General features: G+C 43.7%; 2 protein-coding genes across 2 annotated transcripts; both read left to right on the top strand.

The window, feature by feature from the left end:
- The first annotated feature begins 3,118 nt into the window (after positions 1–3,118).
- On the top strand, positions 3,119–8,510 carry LOC118095094 (vomeronasal type-2 receptor 26-like). The gene is made up of 2 exons (XM_035136063.1): positions 3,119–3,236; positions 7,606–8,510. The coding sequence occupies exons 1-2, from the start codon at positions 3,164–3,166 to the stop codon at positions 8,508–8,510; spliced, it is 978 nt and encodes a 325-aa protein (XP_034991954.1). The 5' UTR covers positions 3,119–3,163.
- Positions 8,511–11,032: 2,522 nt separating this feature from the next.
- On the top strand, positions 11,033–19,322 carry LOC118095095 (vomeronasal type-2 receptor 26-like). The gene is made up of 5 exons (XM_035136064.2): positions 11,033–11,250; positions 12,309–12,600; positions 13,238–14,098; positions 16,063–16,189; positions 18,418–19,322. Exons 1-5 carry the CDS (start codon positions 11,033–11,035, stop codon positions 19,320–19,322), a joined length of 2,403 nt encoding a protein of 800 aa, XP_034991955.2.
- The last annotated feature ends 2,984 nt before the right edge of the window (positions 19,323–22,306 follow it).

Genomic DNA, 22,306 nt, shown 5'->3' with positions numbered 1-22,306 from the left:
GTCCCCAACTACAAATGTGACATCCATCATCATTTGATAGCAGTCATTGGGGGACTGGACCCCCTAACCTCTCTTCATGCTGCAACCGTCTTGGATATCTATAAAATTCCACAGGTATACTTTATCCATCTCTGTGCTGAGCATCATGGATTTAAGGTTGTTGTTTTCCTTCCATGATTGCATTGCCTGCCATATTTCACTCTGTGGTTCAGAGGACAAAATATTTGAACTGGTGTGGTGAATAAGCTTAAATACCTAAGCTTAAATACCTCAACAAGACTCTTCTACAGGGGATGCGATTTTGAATTTATTCAATTTATTGATACAATTTGGGGGGGGCAAATAAATACTTTTTGGTTAATGTTGCAGGTTGTTTCCCATTCAGTCATGAATCTTTTGGGGGGAAATCTACAAAAGTCTCAGGGTTGTAAACATCATTGCCTCACGTATTTAGTCTGAGGAGATTGAAATGATGGTGATCCTCACCTTCCAATTTTCAGGGTTTTTTTGGGGGGGGGCGGTATCCTTAATTGGCTAGAGTAACACAAATGACTGCATAAATATTTCAGTATACCGCAACTATTTTCTGCATCTTGTATTAAGTAATGGAGCAACACGGCCTTTACTCTGTAATTCATGAGTCTGTGGTTTTTGTTTATTGTGCTGGTGTACATTTTATAATGTTGAATAAGAATGACTCACTATATCTTAAAATCATTCCTATTCTTTCTCTTTCTCTGCAATCCCTTTTAGCTCATATATGGTCCAGCTCCCTTCATGGAGGATAAAACTCCAGGCCTTTCCTTCTACCAAATGGTCCCACAGGAAGCCCTTCAGTATGAGGGGATTCTCTTCTTACTTCTGCATTTCAGGTGGACATGGGTTGGACTCCTTACTATGGATCTTGAGAATGGAGAAAGATTTGTGCAAACTGTGGTTCCAGTGTTTACTTCTAGTGGCATTTGTTTTGCCTTCATAGAGAGAGTTTCCAAATTATCTCTTGTCACTGATCTTAAAGACTTGTTCCAACAGGGTGCAAAAATATATGATAAAGTAATGAGTAGCAAAGCCAATGTGATAGTCCTCTATGGAGAATCTTATACAATGATATTTCTGAGATGGCTTCCATATTTATCTGAGCAAGAACATGTGAATATTAAACCAAAGGGTACAGTATGGATAATGACAGCCCAAGTGGAGCTGACTTCTCTCGTTTATCAAAGGACTTGGGATAAAGAAATAATCCATGGGGCTCTGTCCTTCGCAATTCACTCCAATGATATATCAGGATTTCAGCAATTTACTGCCAGCAGAAAACCTGCCACCTCAAAGGAAGATTATTTCATCAAGGACTTCTGGCAGCAAGCCTTTGCCTGCTCATTCCCAAGTGCAGGTGCAGAAGATGTGGCTGGGGATATCTGCACTGGAGATGAGAACGTAGGGACTCTTCCTGGGCCTTTCTTCGAAATGAACATGATTGGCCACAGCTACAGTATCTACATGGCTGTTTATGCCATGGCGCATGCTGTTCAGGACATGTTCTCATGGAGACTCAAATCAAGAATGTTAAAGGACCAAGGGCAGTTGTCATTTCAAAATCAACAGCCATGGAAGGTAATGAAGCCAATTTTCTCTTGCAGTAGTGCAAAATATCATGGGTGCTGAAATAGTCCATGGTTTGTTCAATAAATTATCTCCCTGAATTTTGTTTGCTTGCTTGTTCTTTTGTGGACTGTTGCCACTGAATATATTTGTTAGACTGATGCACATCTTTGTCTTCTCATTTCCTTTTTAAAAAAATCTAGTTCCATCATTTCCTCAGAGGTGTAATATTTAATAATAGTGTTGGAGATGAGGTTTCCTTTAATGAGAATGGGGAGTTGAAAGTTGGGTTGGATGTTATTAATTGGATTGTTTCCTTAAACCAATCCTTTCATAAAAGTAAAGTTGGGAGGATGAATCCCCAGACTTCTTCACATCATGTTTTCACCATCCATGACGATGCTATAACATGGCAAAGGCGGTTTAACAAGGTAGGGAGATTTCTAGTTTGAAATGAACCTTGATTTCTGTACAGTCTGTAAAGATCATTTCACTTGACCACAATGATTTTGTGATTTATGAATAATTCTTGAGCTGGTTAGGGAAATTACACTTCTTGAAGTTATTCACTGGGGCAGTGTTCTAGATTTTATTTATTGAGAAATTGTTGGATGAGCTAAATATATTCATACTTTGGTTTGAATATGTCAACTAATGATCATTTGTTGAGATCCAAAGTTAGTCATGCACATTGATTTCATTGAGTCAGCTGAGAGCACCACATCTTTCAATATCACTTAAGATCTTTTTCATTCGCAACATTCAGAATTCCACCAATAGGACCAAAGTATATATAACCTTTATTCATTTTATTTATGAAATAATCCTCAGCAATTGACTGAAACCAGCTCTGTGATAATGAAGGTAGTGAGAAAACCAGGTAGAATCACCTCTTTTGTTCTCCACCTTTTCATCAAATGGAGAACTTCTATTTCCTGCTTGCAGCTATCAAACCAGGACTTCACTCTTTAGCACTCTATCTCTACTACCTCACTAATGGCCAATAAAAAAGACATTATATGCATTTCTTTTTTTATTCTTTCCTCCTCAAGCAGTGAAACCCATTCGGAATTCTTCTCCTGTCCTCCAACTTCTGGTTGAAAAGGGAAATAAAATCAACCTCTTTCTATCTTTCTCTCCCTCTCACTCACAGACACGAACACAAGCTAGGGAAGGGATGATCTATGCCAGGGGTCAGCAAACTGTCCCTCAAACCTTGTGGGGGCCCAGACTATGAATGAATTCCTCTGCCCCACAAATAACCCAGATATGCAGGCCAGATTTAGAAGGCGATGGGGGGGGGAATCCAAACCCCAGGCCTTAGCTTGCCTACCCATGATCTATACAATTTGCAAAGTGCAACAATCATCTGAAGAACACATTGTTCTGATTTGCTTATGGTGGGCAGTCAAAAGCTTTCCGGTACCAGTTTTCCGGTAACAGGAGCCTCCTCTACTGGAACCATAAAGATTCGCAGCTCTATATTTTCCTTTGTTTCATGGATTAGGCAAGGCCTATTTCTCTATGCAGTGAGAGTTGCAGTCCTGGTTCAAGCAAGAAAATGAAGGAGGGGGAGCCATTTTGCTGCTACGATTGCACTCCCTGTCCAGAAGGGAAGGTTTCAGACCAGATAGGTAAGCAATATCACATACAGAAATAGGAAGCATATGGCCAGTAATTCAGAGGAATGAGAATAGGCATAAATATATGTGTACAATATGGTTACCATTTCACCACTGCTTATAAATGATGGGTCTGAAATGGAAGCTGTCAAAAGTAAGAATCTGGGATTCCACAAAGAAAATTCAGAGGCCAGTAATTCAGAGGGATGAGGATAAGCATACATATGCCACCGGTTTTGTTCTTTTCTTTTCTTTTTTAAAAAAAAGATTTTTGGGGGAGTTGTGATGGGCAAGTCTGTGTGATGCAGAGGGCCTTGTTGAAGATGCAAAAATCCAATGTGGTTTTCTTGGTGGAATCATTTGCCCTTGTGTCAAATGTTGGCTGGTCAGCCAATGGCTCCTTCCCTCAACTTCATCCCATGACCTCAGATGAGGAAAAAAGAGGGGTTGGTTTCACATTTCATCCTTGTATGAGTTTATGTGTTTATGAGCAATCTCCTCCTTCAAGTCTCATTCAAGACCACAAATCCAGTGTGGCTAATCAGTGGCGTTCCTAGCCTTCTGGCTGCCCGGAGGGGCAAACCAGATGGGACCCCGCCAGGGGGCGGGGCGTGCATCGCGCATCACGATGCATGTGCCGTGCACGATGCATGCGCTGTTTGCAGTGGCTACACAGTGGAGCCGCTGGCAAACCTCAGCCCCATATGGGGATGCTGCTGTCTGGGCTCCTCCGCTCACAGAGAAGCCCGGGCGACGGAATCCCCGTACGGGGCTGAGGTTTGCCAACGGCTCAGCTCTAGCACTGGGATCCTCCGCTCCGCTTGAGGAGCCCAGGCGGCAGCATCCCCGTATGAGGCTGAGGTTTGCTGGCGGCTCAGCTCTAGCGCTGGGATCGCGAGCGGAGGATCCAAGTGCTAGAGGTGAGCCACCAGCCTGGGAAACCTCAGCCCTGTACAGAGATGCTGCTGCCGTCGGTGGAGGTGGCCCCCAGAGCCCCCTGCAGAGTGGAGCCCGGGTCCCCCACCCCCCCATTGCTACACCCCTGTGGCTGATTCTATATCGGCTCAACAAAGGGAAGTTGGGATAGGCGTGGAAGATTATGGCCTCCTTGGTTCATATTCACATTCCCCTACCCTGTTTTCTCATAATAGGAGAACAAGGGGTTTGGCTTCTAGAACCTATGTTTATATAAAATACACAGTTGAATATAAAAATGTTACATTTCATGCGCGCACGCGCACACACATACACAAATTTTCCTTCTGGCACGCTCTGGCTCCCAGCCTCTTGGGTTCTCACCCAGGGTCCAAACAAACTCTCAGCTCAACCACAAAAGTCTTGTAATTAAAGAGAGTTCCTGGAAACAGCGGACATCACCCTAGTCTCTTGTTTCTTATGGGGAGGCAAAATCAGGGTGGTACTTCCTCAGGCTGTCCACAGCTGAGTCCCATTCAGCTGCACACCAAGTTCTAGGAGCAGCAGGTTTGTTGAGTTCCCGAGGTGGTCCAAAGGGTGGGGAAAGGGCACCTCTTCACGCACAGCCCTTTTATTCTATTTTTATTTATTTATTTATTTAATGAATTTATATACCGCCCTATGCCCAGAGGTCTCTTTCTTTTTTATTTTTTAAAAACAAATTCAATACTGTTTTATATTTTTCATAAAGATCTCAAAGCGGTTTATAGCATATTAAATCAATAAAACATAAATAAAACAATCTGAAGAAAGTAAAATATAGAGTACTAGTGGTTTTCAGCCCGTTTAATAACGGGCGCTAGAATCCTGGGGTTCGGAGAAGCGCTTGCGCAGCGCTTCTCCGAACCCTGGGACCTGTCCTTGCTGTCGGTGGCAGGGGGACAGGAACAGAGGAGGAGAAAGCGCTGCTTTCTCCTCCTCCGTTCCTCTCCCGCAGCCGCCGACAGCAAGGAGACATCCCAGGGTTTGGAGAAGCGCTTGCGCAGCGCTTCTCCGAACCCTGGGACCTGTCATTGCTGTCGGCGGCAGGGGGACAGGAACGGAGGAGGAAAAAGCGCTGCTTTCTCCTCCTCCGTTCCTCTCCCGCAGCCGCCGTCAGCAAGGAGACCTCCCAGGGTTCGGAGAAGCGCTTGTGCAGCGCTTCTCCGAACCCTGGGACCTGTCATTGCTGTCGGCGGCAGGGGGACAGGAACGGAGGAGGAGAAAGCGCTGCTTCTCCGAACCCTGGGACCCGTCCTTGCTGTCGGCGGCAGGGGGACAGGAATGGAGGAGCGCTTTCTCCTTCCTTCCTCTCCCCCAGCCGCCGACAGGAAGGACGCGCGCACTCTCCCCCCTGCCTCCTCCAACCGCCGCTCCTCACGGGCCAGGGAGGGTTGTGAGGAGGCCTTCGCCGGCCTCCACCCTCGCTTCCCTGACGTGCCCTGCAGTGAGGCGGTGTCCGGCGGGAGCGGCGGTTGGAGGAGGCAGAGGGGGGGGAGAGTGCGCGCGGGCAGTCTCTGCTGTCCAATCCCTGTGTCTCTGGGGTACATGCGCAGTACCTCAGGGACACACGGGACAACTGGACGCAGGGACATCTTGGACATTATTATATAGGATACCGTGTTTCACACATTTTAAGATGTAGCCATAATATAAGCCATAGCAGGATTTCTAGGCAATTGCGCGATATAATTCATACCCTGAAAATAAGACATAGTGAAAGACCCTTTAGCAATAACCCCCCTCCCGCCAGCCAACTCCCCCCCTTAAAAATCTCCCCCCATTTTGCTGTCGCTCCACAGAAAAGCTTGTAAAAATGCACTGAAGAGCCGTAGCTGCTGGCTGCCGAAGCCCCGTGATTTCCCCTCCCCGTTTCTGAGAGCATTTTTTTAAAAATAAAAGGATTCAAAAATATATTTTTAGCCAAGCTAAAGCACAAAAAGTGGCATTTGCGGTGGGGAGGAGAGGAAGGCACGAAGAAGAAAAGAGGGGGCGATTAAAGACGCTGCCTCGTGAATGACCTCCGTGTGCGTGTCTCTCTCTCTCTCTCTCTCTCTCTCTCTCTCTCTCTCTCTCTCTCTCTCTCTCTCCCTTCCTCTCTCTCTCTCTCCCTCTTCCTCTCTCTCTCTCCCCCTCTTCCTCTCTCTCTCTCTCTATCTCCCTCTCTCTCTCACACACACACACAGCCCACCTCTCGCTTCCCCCCACCTTTCCCCCCTTCCATTCTAGGTGCCCAGCCATGAGTTGCCTGTTGATTTCCTCTTGATGGCCAAGACAGAGAGCGAGGCAGGCAAACAGAAATTAAAACTGCAGCTAACCGGTAGGAAAGTGCAGAGCTCTCGCAGACACGTGGGCGGTTTTTAAAAAACTGACATCCCCTCCCTTCTCGTTTTGCCGAGAGACACAGACAACTTGCATTCCTAGACTTCAAAGGTTATGCATATGAAAGAGATTAAGGAGACAGATAAAGACAACTTCCTATTATCACCTTGCCTTTTTCCTGAAAGGTAGAAACCTTATGGTAGCCATGAGATCCGGGCATCAAAGGAAAGAACTCAACAGCTATTTGGTAAAGCCAATTGTGATCTCAGGCAGCATCTGGCTAATCAGTCCTGAGAGAGAGAAACATGATTTCTAAATAGAGAAATAAACACAGCCAATTGTACAGCATCTGTAAAATTCATATAAAAAAATCATTTCCCTGTTATGATCCAGCCCCCAAATAAGACACACACACACACACACCCCGGAAATAAGCCATAGGCTTGTTTTCTTGAGAGAAAAAAATATAAGACGGTGTCTTAAAATGTGAGAAACACGGTACAGTCAAAGCAACATAAGAGAAAATTAAATATTATCTTAAATATTTCAAAACAAAACATTACAAAGGAGTTCATATTTAACACAGTAGGACTGAGTGAGTGTGAGCTCTGCCCGCTAGCCCAGGGCCTTGCAGGGTGCGGCCTTCACGCCTCACGCCTTCTTCACCCTTTGTTCTTTTCTCCTCCACCAGCTGCTGGAGGGACAGAGAGAGAGGTGTGACATGAGAAGACAGCACAATGTATTAGTTGAGAAGAAAGTTTACATTTTAATTCACCTTTGATTAAGTTTTATTTATTTTTAAATGGCATAAAGAGTAAAGCAAAACAAAAAACAGCATAACGCTTTAATGAAATGTCTTGAACATCCATGATAAAGTGCCTTGGCAGAGGAAAATCAGGACCTGGTGTAACATTGTCCATGGTAAAGAACTACATTTGAGGTTTTCTTGTATATATTCAGAAATGCCCAAATCCCATAGATAAATAATTGCTTGGAGTCTGTTGGAATAACAGGACTACATAAATTTTAATCTATGCAAGATTAGCATGGATTGTATTGTTTGGGACACCAATATCAACCTCATAACTCTTTGCTTCTTCTTCAGATATGAATGACTGTTTTAAATGTCCAGATGAATATTATCCCAACAAAAAACAGGATTTATGTATTCTGAAGGAAGTAAGCTTCTTGTCTTATGAAGAACCATTGGGGATCAGTTTAGCTTGTTTTTCTCTTTCCTCTTCAGTCATCACAGCTCTGGTGCTAGGGGCGTTTCTGAAGCACCACAACACTCCCATTGTCAAAGCCAACAACCGGGATCTCACCTACATGCTCCTCCTCTCCCTCCTGCTCTGCTTCCTTTGTGCATTGCTATTCATTGGACAGCCTCAGAAGGTGACATGTCTTCTGCGACAAACTGTTTTTGGCATCATCTTCTCAGTGGCTGTTTCTTGTGTGCTGGCAAAAACTATCACAGTGATTCTGGCTTTCATGGCCACCAAGCCAGTATCCAGGATGAGGAAATGGGTGGGGAAGAGGCTGGCCAACTCCATTGTCATTTCCTGCTCCTTTATTCAAGCAACCATTTGTCTTATGTGGTTGACATTTTCTCCCCCTTTCCCAGATGTCGATAAGCACTCAACTTATGGAGAAATTGTTCTAGAATGCAATGAGGGTTCTGTAACTATGTTTTACTGTGTCCTGGGTTACATGGGCTTTCTGGCTATTGCCAGTTTCACTGTGGCTTTCCTTGCCAGGAAGTTGCCTGATAGTTTCAATGAAGCCAAGTTCATCACTTTCAGCATGTTGGTCTTTTGCAGTGTTTGGTTATCCTTTATTCCATCCTACCTGAGCACAAAGGGGAAGTACATGGTAGCTGTGGAGATCTTTTCTATCTTAGCCTCCAGTGCTGGGGTGCTGGGTTGCATCTTTTCTCCTAAATGTTACATCATTGTTTTAAGGCCAGAGCTGAACGATAAGGAACAGCTTATAAGACGAAAGTCTGGATGAATATGTGGGTGTTTTCAGTGGCGGAGGAAGATGAGTGTGGCAGGAGCGCACCACCCCCGGCAGCGCAATCTCGGTGGGGTGCCATCATGGCTGCCCTGCCTGCCATGGGCGCTACATTCCTGCAGGTGGTGGGCCACGCCCTCAGGATGCGTGTCACACACCTAGGGGTGGCACACCATTACCCCAGGATGTGCGCCAGCCCTCCCCCGCCTGCTCTCTGCCCCCTGGTGCCAGAGCATGAAGCTCCGCCACTGGGTGTGTTTTGCTCTAGTCTGCACAACCAATGGATAGTTGGTTGTTTGGGTGTTTATAAATTACACTCTTGGTACATCCGTTCTATCTCAATTTTCTTTGAACCTCTTTTAAACATATATACACACTCTTTCTCCATATATATATATATTATCGCTTGTACTCTGTAGGCGGATCTCCTTATTTGTATAAATGTCATAAACCTGAAGAGCAAGTCATCTTGCAACCTATGAACACATCTTCTGCAGAGTTGTACAACTTATACTGTAAGAGTAAGAGGTTAGAGAATTTTTCCAAATAATGAATGTGCATGACCTATTACAAAGTAAGCATGTTATAAAGACCAAAGGCCTGGTTATATAGGAAATATTTTGCCTGGTGCCTAAAATATATAATGACGGTATCAGGTGAGCCTCCCTGGGGACAGTACTCCACAAACAGGGGCTTTTCTCCACTTCAGAAAAGGCCTGTTCTCATGTTGCCACCCTCTTGACCTCTTGTTGACCAGGCACAGGAAAAAGGGCCTTAGGTGATGAGCACACGGTCTGGGTCAGTTCATTTGGGGAGAGGCAGTCCTTGTGACATTGTGGTCCTAAGCAATTGTGCCAGGATTGGTTTTATATGCTCAAATTTTCTTGCACCGGTGAGCAACCTGGCTACTGAATTCTGCACCAGCCGTAGGTTCCAAAGCATCTTTAGAGGCAGCCCCACGTATAACACATTGCCATAATCTAACCTACAAGTTACCAGAGCATAGACAGAAGGTCTCAAATTCATAGAGTAAGTGATGTGTAATCCCCTGGTGGTACACACTAAGGCAAACACTGTTACTTGCTGGGTTGTCAACTCTCATGGCTCCAGAGCACTGGTGGAATCCTCATTAACTTGTGCATGGTGCCCAGTGCCAAATCCCTGAACTGTTCCAACTGAAACAGAGAGGGCACTTCATTGTACAACCTTCAGCAATTGCTTAAATGTCACCTATATGCCCTGGCTTTCAACACTTGATATGACAATTTCTATTACCCCCATATTTATCAAATGCTAAGTTTAAATACTACTTCAATTGTAGTAAACCACCCCTGGGACCTTAGAATGAAGGACAGAAAATAAATTATGGTAATAACAGGAACAAGCAAAACCCTTCAAATGTTGCTGGAATAGGCAACCTTCTGCGGACCCTGGATCAGTCCCTCTCTTTCTTCCCAAAGGCTAAGGGGTTCCTGCTCTGGCATTCAGAAGCAAGAGAAGAAACAAGTGGCAAAGGAGGGATTTGAGGCTACAGATTGAAAGGACTCAGCAGCAGGGTTGCTGTCCAGGGGCATTGCTAGCCGCTTTGACACCTGGGACGTCAAACGCGGCAGCACCCCCAGAGGCGTGGGCGTGACGCCTGTTGCTGACCCGCTGCGTTTGACGCCCCATGCACTCTCCCTGGGGCGCGGAGAGCGCAGGGAGAGCATGCATCGGCCGAGGGAGTAAGCGGCTTCCTCCCTCGGCCGATGTGCACTATCGATGGAGTCGAGGGGCGGGCCAGCGGCCCCGACTGACACCCCTCCAGGGCGTTGCCCAGGGCCCTCACCCGGGGCTTGCTGCCGCCCCCGCCCTCTCTTGCTCCACCCCTGTTGCTGCCAATTAGGCTTTGCTATTCTAAAAGTAAAGGACTCACTCTGCCCTCCAAATTCATTAATGAACCCTCCCACCACATTTCTGCCACATCCCCTCTTTAGAAAGTGTCCCCCTCCCACAACCTGCAGTATGTGCTAGTAAGTTGCCTTTAAATCTTCAGCATAGTGCTCCTACCATAATACATGCTTAGGTGTTCATTGACTCCAAACTATGATGTTGTTTATGTCTGAAACCTTGCTGGCTTCCTCATCCAAGCCAAAGCATCCTTTGACCCTCAACTAGGTGGATGCCAAGGGGAATCTTCAGATGTAAGAAACAAGTTTCCTTCTGCAATTACACATAGGAATCCTAAACTTGAATTGTAATTATTTCGCTCTGTCATTACAGCAATTAGTTACATTGCATGATGTGCAATTGGCAATTTGAACAGGAAAAAAGAAAGAAAGTAGGTATTTAGTCAATATACTCATTTGAATTTATAACTACTGCCAGGCATTAGTGATATTTATACCAGGGTTTTGGCCTATTTAAAAACTGAATGAACATTTAAATCAGTCATTGCAACTGGTGAGAATGAAATAAGGGAGTTTTTTGGTGGAAAGAATGTCATGTTTCTCAAGTGAAGATTTGCCTTCACACTCAGGATGGCAACTTTTGTTATGTTGCTGCTGGCACTGCTTCCTGAAATGACATGCAAGACTCACATTGTGAAGTGTCATGTCCAGGATCCACACCCTCCACTTCACAAGTATCACCGGTCAGGAGACCTCATCCTTGGTGGCATAGCTTCTCACAGCTTCATCATATCCAGTGCATTCGACTTCACTAAAGAACCCCCACAGGCATTGCCCGAAGAGCTTGTGTAAGGAGTTGCTCTTTCTTTTTCTCTTTCTGTTTTTCTTAGTTTATTTCACTGAATACTGAAAGTTGACGCATATTGATTCTGAACAGAAAAAATATAAATAATGCAATTAAGGATTTTCCGGGTTCTACATAGCAGGATAATACATCATAATAAAAATAAATTTCTTTTCACTGACATATAAGCTTGCAGAGCCTAGGTTCATATCTATTAATTTTGAAATCTGTTGTAGTCCATCTTTCCATGGAAATGAATATGAGTGATATGTGATGTATTTTGTTTTCTTCTCTGTATATGTACCAGAGTTTTAAAAATGTTGTTAATACATATTTGATCGCATACTGACATCCTTTCCCTATCATTGGAGACTTTTTTTTTAAGTTGGCAGTAACTAGGTACTGCTCCAAGTGAGAAGGCGCTGCTCTGGCTCACCAGAAGTGGCTTAGTCATGCTGGCCACATGACCCGGAAGCTGTCTGTGGACAAACACCAGCTCCCTCAGCCAGTAAAGCAGATGAGCACCGCAACCCCAAAGCATAGCTGCCAAGTTTTCGCTTTTCTCGCGAGGAAGCCTATTCAGCATAAGGAAAAATCCCTGTAAAAAAGGGATAACTTGGCAGCTATGCCCCAGAGTCGTTCGCGACTGGACCTAATGTTCAGGGTTCCCTTTACCTTTACCTTTAACTCCTTTGTTAAATGCTGATTTATGACCCGTAATGGTTTGCTAACAAGAACTACTTTCCCCTAAAAAATTTATTATATAGTGGGGAGAATCACAGCTTTAAACAATGAATGTGCTCTCTCCAGTACAGTTACATTCTGCACTAGGTTGGTTGACTGAAGAGGTTAATTGCCCACACAAATACGTACATACTAAAATAATTACATTAAAAAAGCCAAGGAATTTTGTACACCATCCTAGATTCCTTCCACGAATGTTCCCCCCCCCAAAAAAAATACCGTACTATTTCATAATGCAAAAAATGATGAGGGTACAGTAATTGTAATTTTTTAAAACGAGAGATACCTTTCCGATACAGACTGCAATTCTCATTTCAGCGTGGTGACTAAGAATTACCAGCACGTCCTGGCCTTGGCATTTGCAGTGAAGGAGATCAATGACAACCCTCAGATCTTACCCAATACCACCTTGGGCTTCCACATATTTGACAGCTATTTCATTGCAAAAGGGACCTATCATGCTACAATGCTGCTAACGTCCAGCCCAGACAGATTGGTCCCCAACTACAAATGTGACATCCATCATCATTTGATAGCAGTCATTGGGGGACTGGACCCCCTAACCTCTCTTCATGCTGCAACCGTCTTGGATATCTATAAAATTCCACAGGTATACTTTATCCATCTCTGTGCTGAGCACCATGGATTTAAGGTTGTTGTTTTCCTTCCATGATTGCATTGCCTGCCATATTTCACTCTGTGGTTCAGAGGACAAAATATTTGAACTGATGTGGTGAATAAGCTTAAATACCTCAGCAAGACTCTTCTACAGGGGATGTGATTTTGAATGTATTCAATTTATTGATACAATTTGGGGTGGGGGAACCAAATAAATACTTTTTGGTTAGTGATGCAGTTTGTTTCCCATTCAGTCACCAATCTTTTGGGAAAAAATGTGCAAAAGTCTGAAGGTTGTAAACATCATTGCCTCACATATTTAGTCTGGGGAGATTGTAATGATGGGGATGGTGTGGTCCTCACCTTCCAATTTTCAGGGTTTTTTTTTGGGGGGGGGGTATCCTTAATTGGCTAGAGTAACGTCAATGACTGCATAAGTATTTCAGTATACCATAACCATTTTCTGCATCTTGTATTAAGTAATGGAGCAACAGGCCCTTAATCTGTAATTCATGAGTCTGTAGTTTTTGTTTATTGTGCTGGTGTACATTTTATAATGTTGAAGAAAAATGATTCACTAAATCTTAAAATCATTCCTATTCTTTCTCTTTCTCTGCAATACCTTTTAGCTCATATATGGTCCAGCTCCCATCATTGAGGATAAAACTCCAGGCCTTTCCTTCTACCAAATGGTTCCACGGGAAGCCCTTCAGTATGAGGGGATTCTCTCCTTACTTCTGCATTTCAGGTGGACATGGGTTGGACTCCTTACTATGGATCTTGAGAACGGAGAAAGATTTGTGGAAACCGTGGTTCCAATGTTTTCTTCTTGTGGCATTTGTTTTGCCTTTATAGAAAGAATCTCCAAGTTATCTCTTGTCAATGATCTTAAAGACTTGTTCCAACAATGTGCAAAAATAAATGATAAAGTAATGAGTAGCAAAGCCAATGTGATGATCTTTTATGGAGAATCTTATACAATGATATTTCTGAGATGGTTTCCATATTTATCTGAGCAAGAACATGTTAATATTAAACCAAAGGGTACAGTATGGATAATGACAGCCCAAGTGGAGCTGACTTCTCTCGTTTATCAAAGGACTTGGGATAAAGAAATAATCCATGGGGCTCTGTCTTTCGCAATTCACTCCAATGATATATCGGGATTTCAGCAATTTACTGCCAGCAGAAAACCTGCCACATCAAAAGAAGATTATTTCATCAAGGACTTCTGGCAGCAAGCCTTTGCCTGCTCATTCCCGAGTGCAGGTGCAGATGATGTGGCTGGGGATATCTGCACTGGAGATGAGAACGTAGGGACTCTTCCTGGGCCTTTCTTCGAAATGAACATGATTGGCCACAGCTACAGTGTCTACATGGCTGTTTATTCCATGGCACATGCTGTTCAGGACATGTTCTCATGGAGACTCAAATCAAGAATGTTAAAGGACCAAGGGCAGTTGTCATTTCAAAATCAACAGCCATGGAAGGTAATGAAGCCAATTTTCTCTTGCAGTAGTGCCCCATATCATGGGTGCTGAAATAGTCCATGGTTTGTTCACTAAATTATCTCCCTGATTTTTGTTTGCTTGCTTGTTCTTGTGTGTGACCGTTGCCACTGAATATATTTGTAAGACTGATGCACATACTCTTCTCATTTCCTTTTTAAAATAAAGTTCCACCATTTCCTCAGAAATGTCTTATTTAATAATAGTGCTGGAGAGGAGGTTTCCTTTAACCAGAATGGGGAGTTGAAAGTTGGGTTGGATGTTATTAATTGGATTGTTTCCTTAAATCAATCCTTTCGTAAAATTAAAGTTGGGAGGATGGATCCCCAGACTTCTTCACATCAAGTTTTCACCATTCATGAGGATGCTATAGCATGGCAAAGGCGGTTTAACAAGGTAGGCAGACTTCCAGTTTGGAAAGAACATTGACTTCCGTACTGTTTGTAAAGATCGTTTCACTTGACCATAATAATTTTGTGATGTAGGAAGAACTCTTGAGCTGGTTAGGGAAATTACATTTCATGAATTTATTCACTGGGGCAGTGTTCTAGATTTTATCTATTGAGAAATTATTGGATGAGCTAAATATATCCATCTTTTGCTTGGAATATATGTCAAATTATGGTCATTGGTTGAGATCCAAAGTTAGTCATGCACATTGATTTCACTGAGCCAGCTGAGAGCACCACATCTTTGAATATCACTTAAGATCGTTTTCATTCGCAATATTCCGAATTCCAATAGGACCAAAGTATATGTAACCTTTATTCGTTTTATTTATGAAATAATCTTCCGCAATGTGGCTGAAACCAGCTCTGTGAAAATGAAGGTAGTGAGAACACCAGGCAGAATCACCTCCTTTGTTCTCCACCTTTTCATCAAGTGGAGAACTTCTATTTCCTGCTTGCCTCTATCAAACCATTACTTCACTCTTCAGCACACTATCTCTACTACCTCACTAATGGCCAATAAAAAAGGCATTATAAGCATTTGTTTTTACTTCTTTCCCCCTCAAACAAGGAAACCCATTCAGAATTCTTCTCCTGTTCTCCAACTTTTGGTTGAAAAGGGAAATAAAATCCTAATGTCTCAACAAATGAAACTGATTTGCAAAAATGTTACGAGAGACATTGCACATATTTTTGTAAACCAAGAAAATCTTTAATAAAAAAGAGAAATAAAATTGATCTCCCTCTCCCTCATAGCTGTCAACTTTTGGATTTGAAAATAAGGGATCAGCAGCCTCACCTGTCCCGGGGACAGTCTACAATATATCTAAAATCCAGGATAGCAGTGGGAAACGGCACTGGAATAAGGGAATTTCCAGCAAAAGAAGGGAAGGTTGACAGCTGTGGCTTGGAAAAAGGGAGTTTCCCACAAAAAAAAGGGAAAGTTGACAGCTATGTTCTCCTTCTCCCCTCCCCTTCTCCCTCCCTCCCTCCCTTCTCTCTCACAAACACAAACACAAGCTAGGGAAAGGATGATCTATGCAAATTTGCAAAGAGCAGCAATCATCTGAAGAACACATTGTTCTGATTTGCTTATGGTGGGCAGTCAAAAGCCTGCCATGGAACTGCTTTTTTCCTGTTGTGCCTTTGAGGTTTCTCCTGCTTTAACTTCTAAGGGAGTAAAAGGAATGGACAATTACTATGCCTGTCATATTTTAAGACCTTTCCTTTCTTTAAGTGTCTTCCCTCCAGGTTGGAATTTGCTGTTAGTGGTTTTTATGACCGGATGTTGGACATGAACCTCTAGAAAACATCTCAGTTACAGAAAATGTATTAATATGATTGTGGGTGACAGGAGAAAGCCTGAACCATCCTTGGTGATTGGGGAGGGAGTTGGATTCTTGTCAAGTCTCTGCCCAGTTTTCCGGTAACAGGAGCCTCCTCTACTGGAACCATAAAGATTCGCAGCTCTATGTTTTCCTTTGTTTCATGGATTAGGCAAGGCCTATTTCTCTATGCAGTGAGAGTTGCAGTCCTGGTTCAAGCAAGAAAATGAAGGAGGGGGAGCCATTTTGCTGCTACGATTGCACTCCCTGTCCAGAAGGGAAGGTTTCAGACCAGATGGGTAAGCAATATCACATACAGAAATAGGAAGCAGATGGCCAGTAATTCAGAGGGATGGGTATAAGCATAAATATATGCATGCAATATGCTTACAAGTTTTATTCTTTAAAAAAAAAGATTTTTGGGGGGGTGGAGAATGGCAAGTCTGAGTGATGCAGAGGGCCTTGTTGAAGATGCAAAAATCCAATATGGTTTTCTTGGTGGAATCACTTGCCCTCGTGTTGAATGTGAGCTTCATCCCGTGACCTCAGAACAGGTGAAAACAGGGGTTGGTTTCACCTGTCATCCTTGTATGAGTTTCTGTGTGTATGAGCAATCTCCTCCTTCAAGTCTCATTCAAGACCACAAATGCAGTTTGGCTAATTGTTTATCAGCTCAACAGTAGGGAAGTTGTGATAGGCTTGGAAGATTATGGCCTTTTTGTTTCATATTCACCTTCCCCACTCCTGTTTTTTTTTGTAATGAAGAAGTGCCCTTTCCCCACCCTTTGGATCACGTGGGAAACTCAACAAACCTGCTGCTCCTTGAACTGGGTGTGCAACTGAATGGGACACAGCTGTGGGCAGCCTTAGGAAGTACCATTCCTCTTCTGCCTGCCCATATGAAACAAGAGACTAGAGTGGTGCCCGCTGTTTCCAGGAACTCTTTTTATTGTAAGACTTGTGTTTGAGCTCAGATTTGGTTTGGACCCTAGGTGAGAACCCAAAGGCTGGGAGGCAGAGCATGCCAGAAGGAAAATGTTTGTGTGTGTATATGTAAATGTAACATTTTTATATGCAACTGTGTAATTTATATAAACATAGTTTCCAGAAACCAAATCCCTTATTCTCCTATTCACAGCCCTTTTATTTTATTTTATTTTATTTATTTATTTATTATTTATTTATTTATTTATACCCAGCCCATCTGGCCGGGTTCCCCCAGGCACTCTGGGCGGCCTCCAACAAAATATCAAAATACAGAAATCCATCAAACATTAAAAGCTTCTCTAAATAGGGCCGCCTTAAGATGCCTTCTAAAGGTCTGGTAGTTGTTGTTCTCTTTGACCTCTGGTGGGAGGGCATTCCACAGGGTGGGTGCCACTACCAAGAAGGCCCTCTGCCTGGTTCCCTGTAACTTGGCTTCTCGTAGCGAGGGAACCGCCAGAAGGCCCTCGGTGCTGGACCTCAGTGTCTGGGCAGAACGATGGGGGAGGAGACACTCCTTCAGGTATACTGGACCGAGGCTGTTTAGGGCTTTAAAGGTCAGCACCAACACTTTGAACTGTGCTCGGAAACATACTGGGAGCCAATATAGGTCTCTCAGGACCGGTGTTATGTGGTCTCGGCGGCCGCTCCCAGTCACCAGTCTAGCTGCCGCATTCTGGGTTATTTGTAGTTTCCAGGTCACCTTCAAAGGTAGTCCCACGTAGAGCACATTGCGGTAGTCCACGCGAGAGATAACTAGAGCATGCACCACTCTGGCGAGACCGCGGGCAGGTAGGGTATTATTTTATTTATTTATTTATTTATTTAATGAGTTTTTATACTGCCCAATACCCGGAGGTCTCTTTATTTTTATTTTTTATTTCCCTACCACTTTATATTATTAAGAAAAATCTCAAAGCGGTTTACAGGATACTAAATCAATAAAAGATAAATAAAACAATCTGAAGAAAGTCAAATATAGAATACACAATCAAAGAAACAGAAAACTAAAATATTATCTTAAAGATTTCAAAACAAAACATTACAAAGGAGCTCAACTACAGAAAACATATTTAACATAGCAGGGCTGGGTGAGTGTGAGCTCCCCTGCTAGGCCAGGGACTTGCAGGGTGCGGCCTTCATGCCTCATGCCTTCTTCACCCTTTGTTCTTTTCTCCTCCTCCAACTGCTGGAGGGACACAGAGAGAGAGGTGTGACATGAGAAGAGATTAAGTTTTATTTATTTTTAAAGGGCATAAAGAGTACAGTAAAAGAGAAAGCAGCATAACGCTTTAATGAAATGTTTTTAACATCCATGATAAGCTGCCATGGCAGAGGAAAATCAGGACCTGGGATAACATTGTCCAGGGAAAAGCACTACATTTGAGGTTTTTTTGTATATATTCAAAAATGACCAATTCTCATAGGAAAATCATTGCTTGGGATGACTGGATTACATAAACTTTAATCTATGCCAGATTAGCATTTATTTTATTGTTTGGCACACCAATATAAACCTCATAACTTATTGCTTCTTCTTCAGATATGAATGACTGTTTTAAATGTCCAGATGAATATTATCCCAACAAAAAACAGGATTTATGTATTCTGAAAGAAATAAGCTTCTTGTCTTATGAAGAACCTTTGGGGATCAGTTTAGCCTGTTTTTCTCTTTCCTCTTCAACCATCACAGCTCTGGTGCTAGGGACGTTTCTGAAGCACCACAACACCCCCATTGTCAAAGCCAACAACCGGGATCTCACCTACATGCTCCTCCTCTCCCTCCTGCTCTGCTTCCTTTGTGCATTGCTATTCATTGGACAGCCTCAGAAGGTGACATGTCTTCTGCGACAAACTGTTTTTGGCATCATCTTCTCAGTGGCTATTTCTTGTGTGCTGGCAAAAACTATCACAGTGATTCTGGCTTTCATGGCCACCAAGCCAGGATCCAGGATGAGGAAATGGGTGGGGAAGAGGCTGGCCAACTCCATTGTCATTTCCTGCTCCTTTATTCAAGCAACCATTTGTCTTATGTGGTTGACATTTTCTCCCCCTTTCCCAGATGTCGATAAGCACTCAACTCATGGTGAAATTGTTCTAGAATGCAATGAGGGTTCTGTAACTATGTTTTCCTGTGTCCTGGGTTACATGGGCTTTCTGGCTATTGCCAGTTTCACTGTGGCTTTCCTTGCCAGGAAGTTGCCTGACAGTTTCAATGAAGCCAAATTCATCACTTTCAGCATGTTGGTCTTTTGCAGTGTTTGGTTATCCTTTATTCCATCCTACCTGAGCACAAAGGGGAAGTACATGGTAGCTGTGGAGATCTTTTCTATCTTAGCCTCCAGTGCTGGGGTGCTGGGGTGCATCTTTCCCCCTAAATGTTATATCATTGTTTTCAGGCCTGAACTGAATGATAAGGAACAGCTTATAAGACAAAAGGCTGGATGAATGTGTGGGTGTGTTTTGCTCTAGTCTGCACAACCAATGGATATTTGGTTGTTTGGGTGTTTATGAATTATTCTCTTGGTACATCTGTTCTATCACAGTTTTCTTTGGACGTCTCTATGTTTTAAACATGTATACTCTCTCTCTCTTCTTAAAAAAAAAAAAAATAAACCCTTGCACTCTGTAACCAGATCTCCTTATTTATATACATGTGGCCATAAACCTGAATTATTTAGAGCAAGTCATCTTGGAAACCCTTAAAATATAAACACATCTTGATCAGAGTTGTGCAACTTATACTCTAAGAGTAAGGGCTTAGGGAATTTAGCCAAATAATGAATGTGCATGGCTTGGTTATATAGGAAAGATTTTGCCTGGTGCCTAAAGATATACCGTATAATGATGGTAGCAGGTGAGCCTCCCTGGAGAGGGCACTCCACAAATAGGGAATCATGACAGAAAAGGCCTGTTCTCGCTTTGCCACCCTCTGAACCTCTTGTGGAGCAGGCACATGAAGAAGGGCTTCAGATGATGAGCACACGGTCTGGGTCAGTTCATTTGGGGAGAGGCAGCCCTTGTGACATTGTGGTTCTGTGCAACTGAAGGCTTAATACGTCAAAACCATCACTTTTATTTGGCCTCGGCAACCAGTGCAATTGTTCCAGGATTGGTGTTATATGCTCAAACTTTCTTGCACAGGTGAGCAACCTAGCCACTGAATTCTGCACCAGCTGTAGTTTCCAAACCATCTTCAGAGGCAGTCCCACATACAGTCAGACGAATGACATTAGGCCATACTTGTCTAGATAGGAGCACAACTGGGCCACCAAGGCCACCTGAGCTTCAAGTGACAGAAGTGAATCGATAATTACCCCTGCGTTGTGTGCACTCTCCTTCAGAGGTAGTGTAAACATCAAGAGCTGTTCAGCTTCCATCCATACAGTCTAAGGAGCCTCCCACTAATGTCCCGCAAAGGTAGATACTGCCATACCATAGCTCTTCAAATATACTAAGAATTGCATTAAATGGTAAACAAATATGGGCCATGAAGGCTGCAGATTAGAAGAAACCCAGAAGATCTCAAATTCATAGAGTAAGCAGTAGTATAATCACCGGGTGCTAAGCACTAAGGCAAACATAGTGACTTGCTGGGTTGTCAACTCTCAAGGCTCCAGAGCTCTGGCGGAATCCTCATTAACTTGTGCATGGTGCCCAGTGCCAAATGCCTGAACTGTTCCAACTGAAACAGAGAGGGTACTTCATTGTACAACCTTCAGCAATTGAAGAAGTCTCATCTCTTTACCCTGGCTCTAGACACTTGATATGCCAATTTCTATTACTGCCATATTTATTAAATGTTATGTTGTTTAAAATATTACTTCAGTTGTTGTAAATCACCTCTGGGACCTTGGGGTGATGGACAGTAATGTAATAGCGGGAACAAGCAAAACCCTTGTGAAGCTGCAGGCATGGGCAACCTTCTTGGGACCCTGCATCAGTCCCTCTCTTTCTTCCCAAAGGCTAAGGGGTTCTTTCTCCGGCATTCAGAAGCAAGACAAGAAAAGTGGCAAAGGAGGTATTTGAGGCTACAGATTGAAAGGACTCAGCAGCTTGGTTGTTGCCAATTAGGCTTTGCTCTTCTAAAAGAAAAGGACTCGCTCTCCCCTCCAACTTCATTGATAATTCTTCCCACCACATTTCCGCCACATTCCCTATTTAGAAAATGCCTCCCTCCCCACAACCTGCAGTATGTGCTTTTAAGTAGTCTTTAAATCTTCAGCACAGAGAGATTCAAGATGGCCACCGACCTGTGAGGCAGGGTGAGGCAGCTGCTGTCACCATTTTACAGTTTTGAGAGCAAGTTAGTATAAGTAACCACAGTTAGGACTTCCAGTTCACTGCAGGTTGACTTCAGATGCGTGTCCTTCATTCTCCATGAGACACTCACTCACCAACAGGATATCGCCAATAGAGGCAAAGGCTGTCAAAAGAAAGAACATGAAAGGAACCTGGCTAACATATAATTCATTATTGATAGAGGAGGATGGCCAATTTAAATTTAGAAAATACGAGGAAAATAAATATCAGCTTTCAGGTTGTCTGGAATACCATCAAATTTATGAGACATATAAACGGGACAAAAAGGAACGGATTTGACAATGAGCCCTCAAAATTTGAAAAGGAATCACTAAATAATAAAGTTAAGACAATCTCAAGAATGTACCGACTCCTCCTTGACTGGGAAGTCAAGGAGGAAGAGGTCAAGGCAGTTATGATTAGATGGGCACAAGATATTGGTCACCTGATAATGCTAGCAGAAAGGCGCTCCCCACATGCCTTTTGTGTGGTCGCGCACAGTCCCCGGATCCCAGTGTGGCTCCTGGTAGTACGGGCTGGCTTTGCCCTCCCCAGGAGGGATACCTTGAGGTCGCCACTTAGCTCAGCCAATCGCCCAATCCTGCCTGGGTAGGTATTGCCAGGGGATTGGCCAGTTAGGCAGAGGGACTGCCCTGCCCTCACAAAGTTTGGTGACTCTAACGTAGCAGTTCGAAAGCACGCCAAAATGCAAGTAGATAAATAGGAACCACTACAGCGGGAAGGTAAACAGCATTTCCGTGTGCTGCTCTGGTTCGCCAGAAGTGGCTTAGTCATGCTGGCCACATGACCTGGAAGCTATACGCCGGCTCCCTTGGCCAATAATGTGAGATGAGTGTGCAACCCCAGAGTCAGTCATGACTGGACCTAATGGTCAGGGGTCCCTTTACCTTTTACCTGTGAAGCGTCAGTTGGCTCCAGAGTTTCTCCCATCCTGCCCTCCCTCAGTTAAGCCTTCTTTTGCATGTTAACCTTTTCTTCGTCCAGTAGCACGGAATTTTCAGATTACAGCGACTCACAAACCATGACACATACCTGGACTCGACCCTGACAATACTCCCTGAGATCGCATTCATTAACTCAATCCCGTCCGCAGGATTTTCCCTCCCGCC

Source organism: Zootoca vivipara, chromosome 13, assembly GCF_963506605.1.
Source record: "Zootoca vivipara chromosome 13, rZooViv1.1, whole genome shotgun sequence".
Classification (NCBI taxonomy): domain Eukaryota; kingdom Metazoa; phylum Chordata; class Lepidosauria; order Squamata; family Lacertidae; genus Zootoca; species Zootoca vivipara.
Note: the sequence above shows the minus strand (reverse complement) of the source record. Positions and strands in the feature narration are given on the sequence as shown.

Bases quoted from the DNA above. Each gene is read 5' to 3' on its own strand.
- LOC118095094 (XM_035136063.1), top strand. From the start codon at position 3,164: ATGAAGGAGGGGGAGCCATTTTGCTGCTACGATTGCACTCCCTGTCCA. The intron at 3,237-7,605 runs GTAAGCAATATC...CTTCTTCTTCAG, and splicing joins GAAGGTTTCAGACCAGATAG to ATATGAATGACTGTTTTAAA.
- LOC118095095 (XM_035136064.2), top strand. From the start codon at position 11,033: ATGGCAACTTTTGTTATGTTGCTGCTGGCACTGCTTCCTGAAATGACA. The intron at 12,601-13,237 runs GTATACTTTATC...AATACCTTTTAG, and splicing joins ATATCTATAAAATTCCACAG to CTCATATATGGTCCAGCTCC. The intron at 14,099-16,062 runs GTAATGAAGCCA...TTCATGGATTAG, and splicing joins AAAATCAACAGCCATGGAAG to GCAAGGCCTATTTCTCTATG.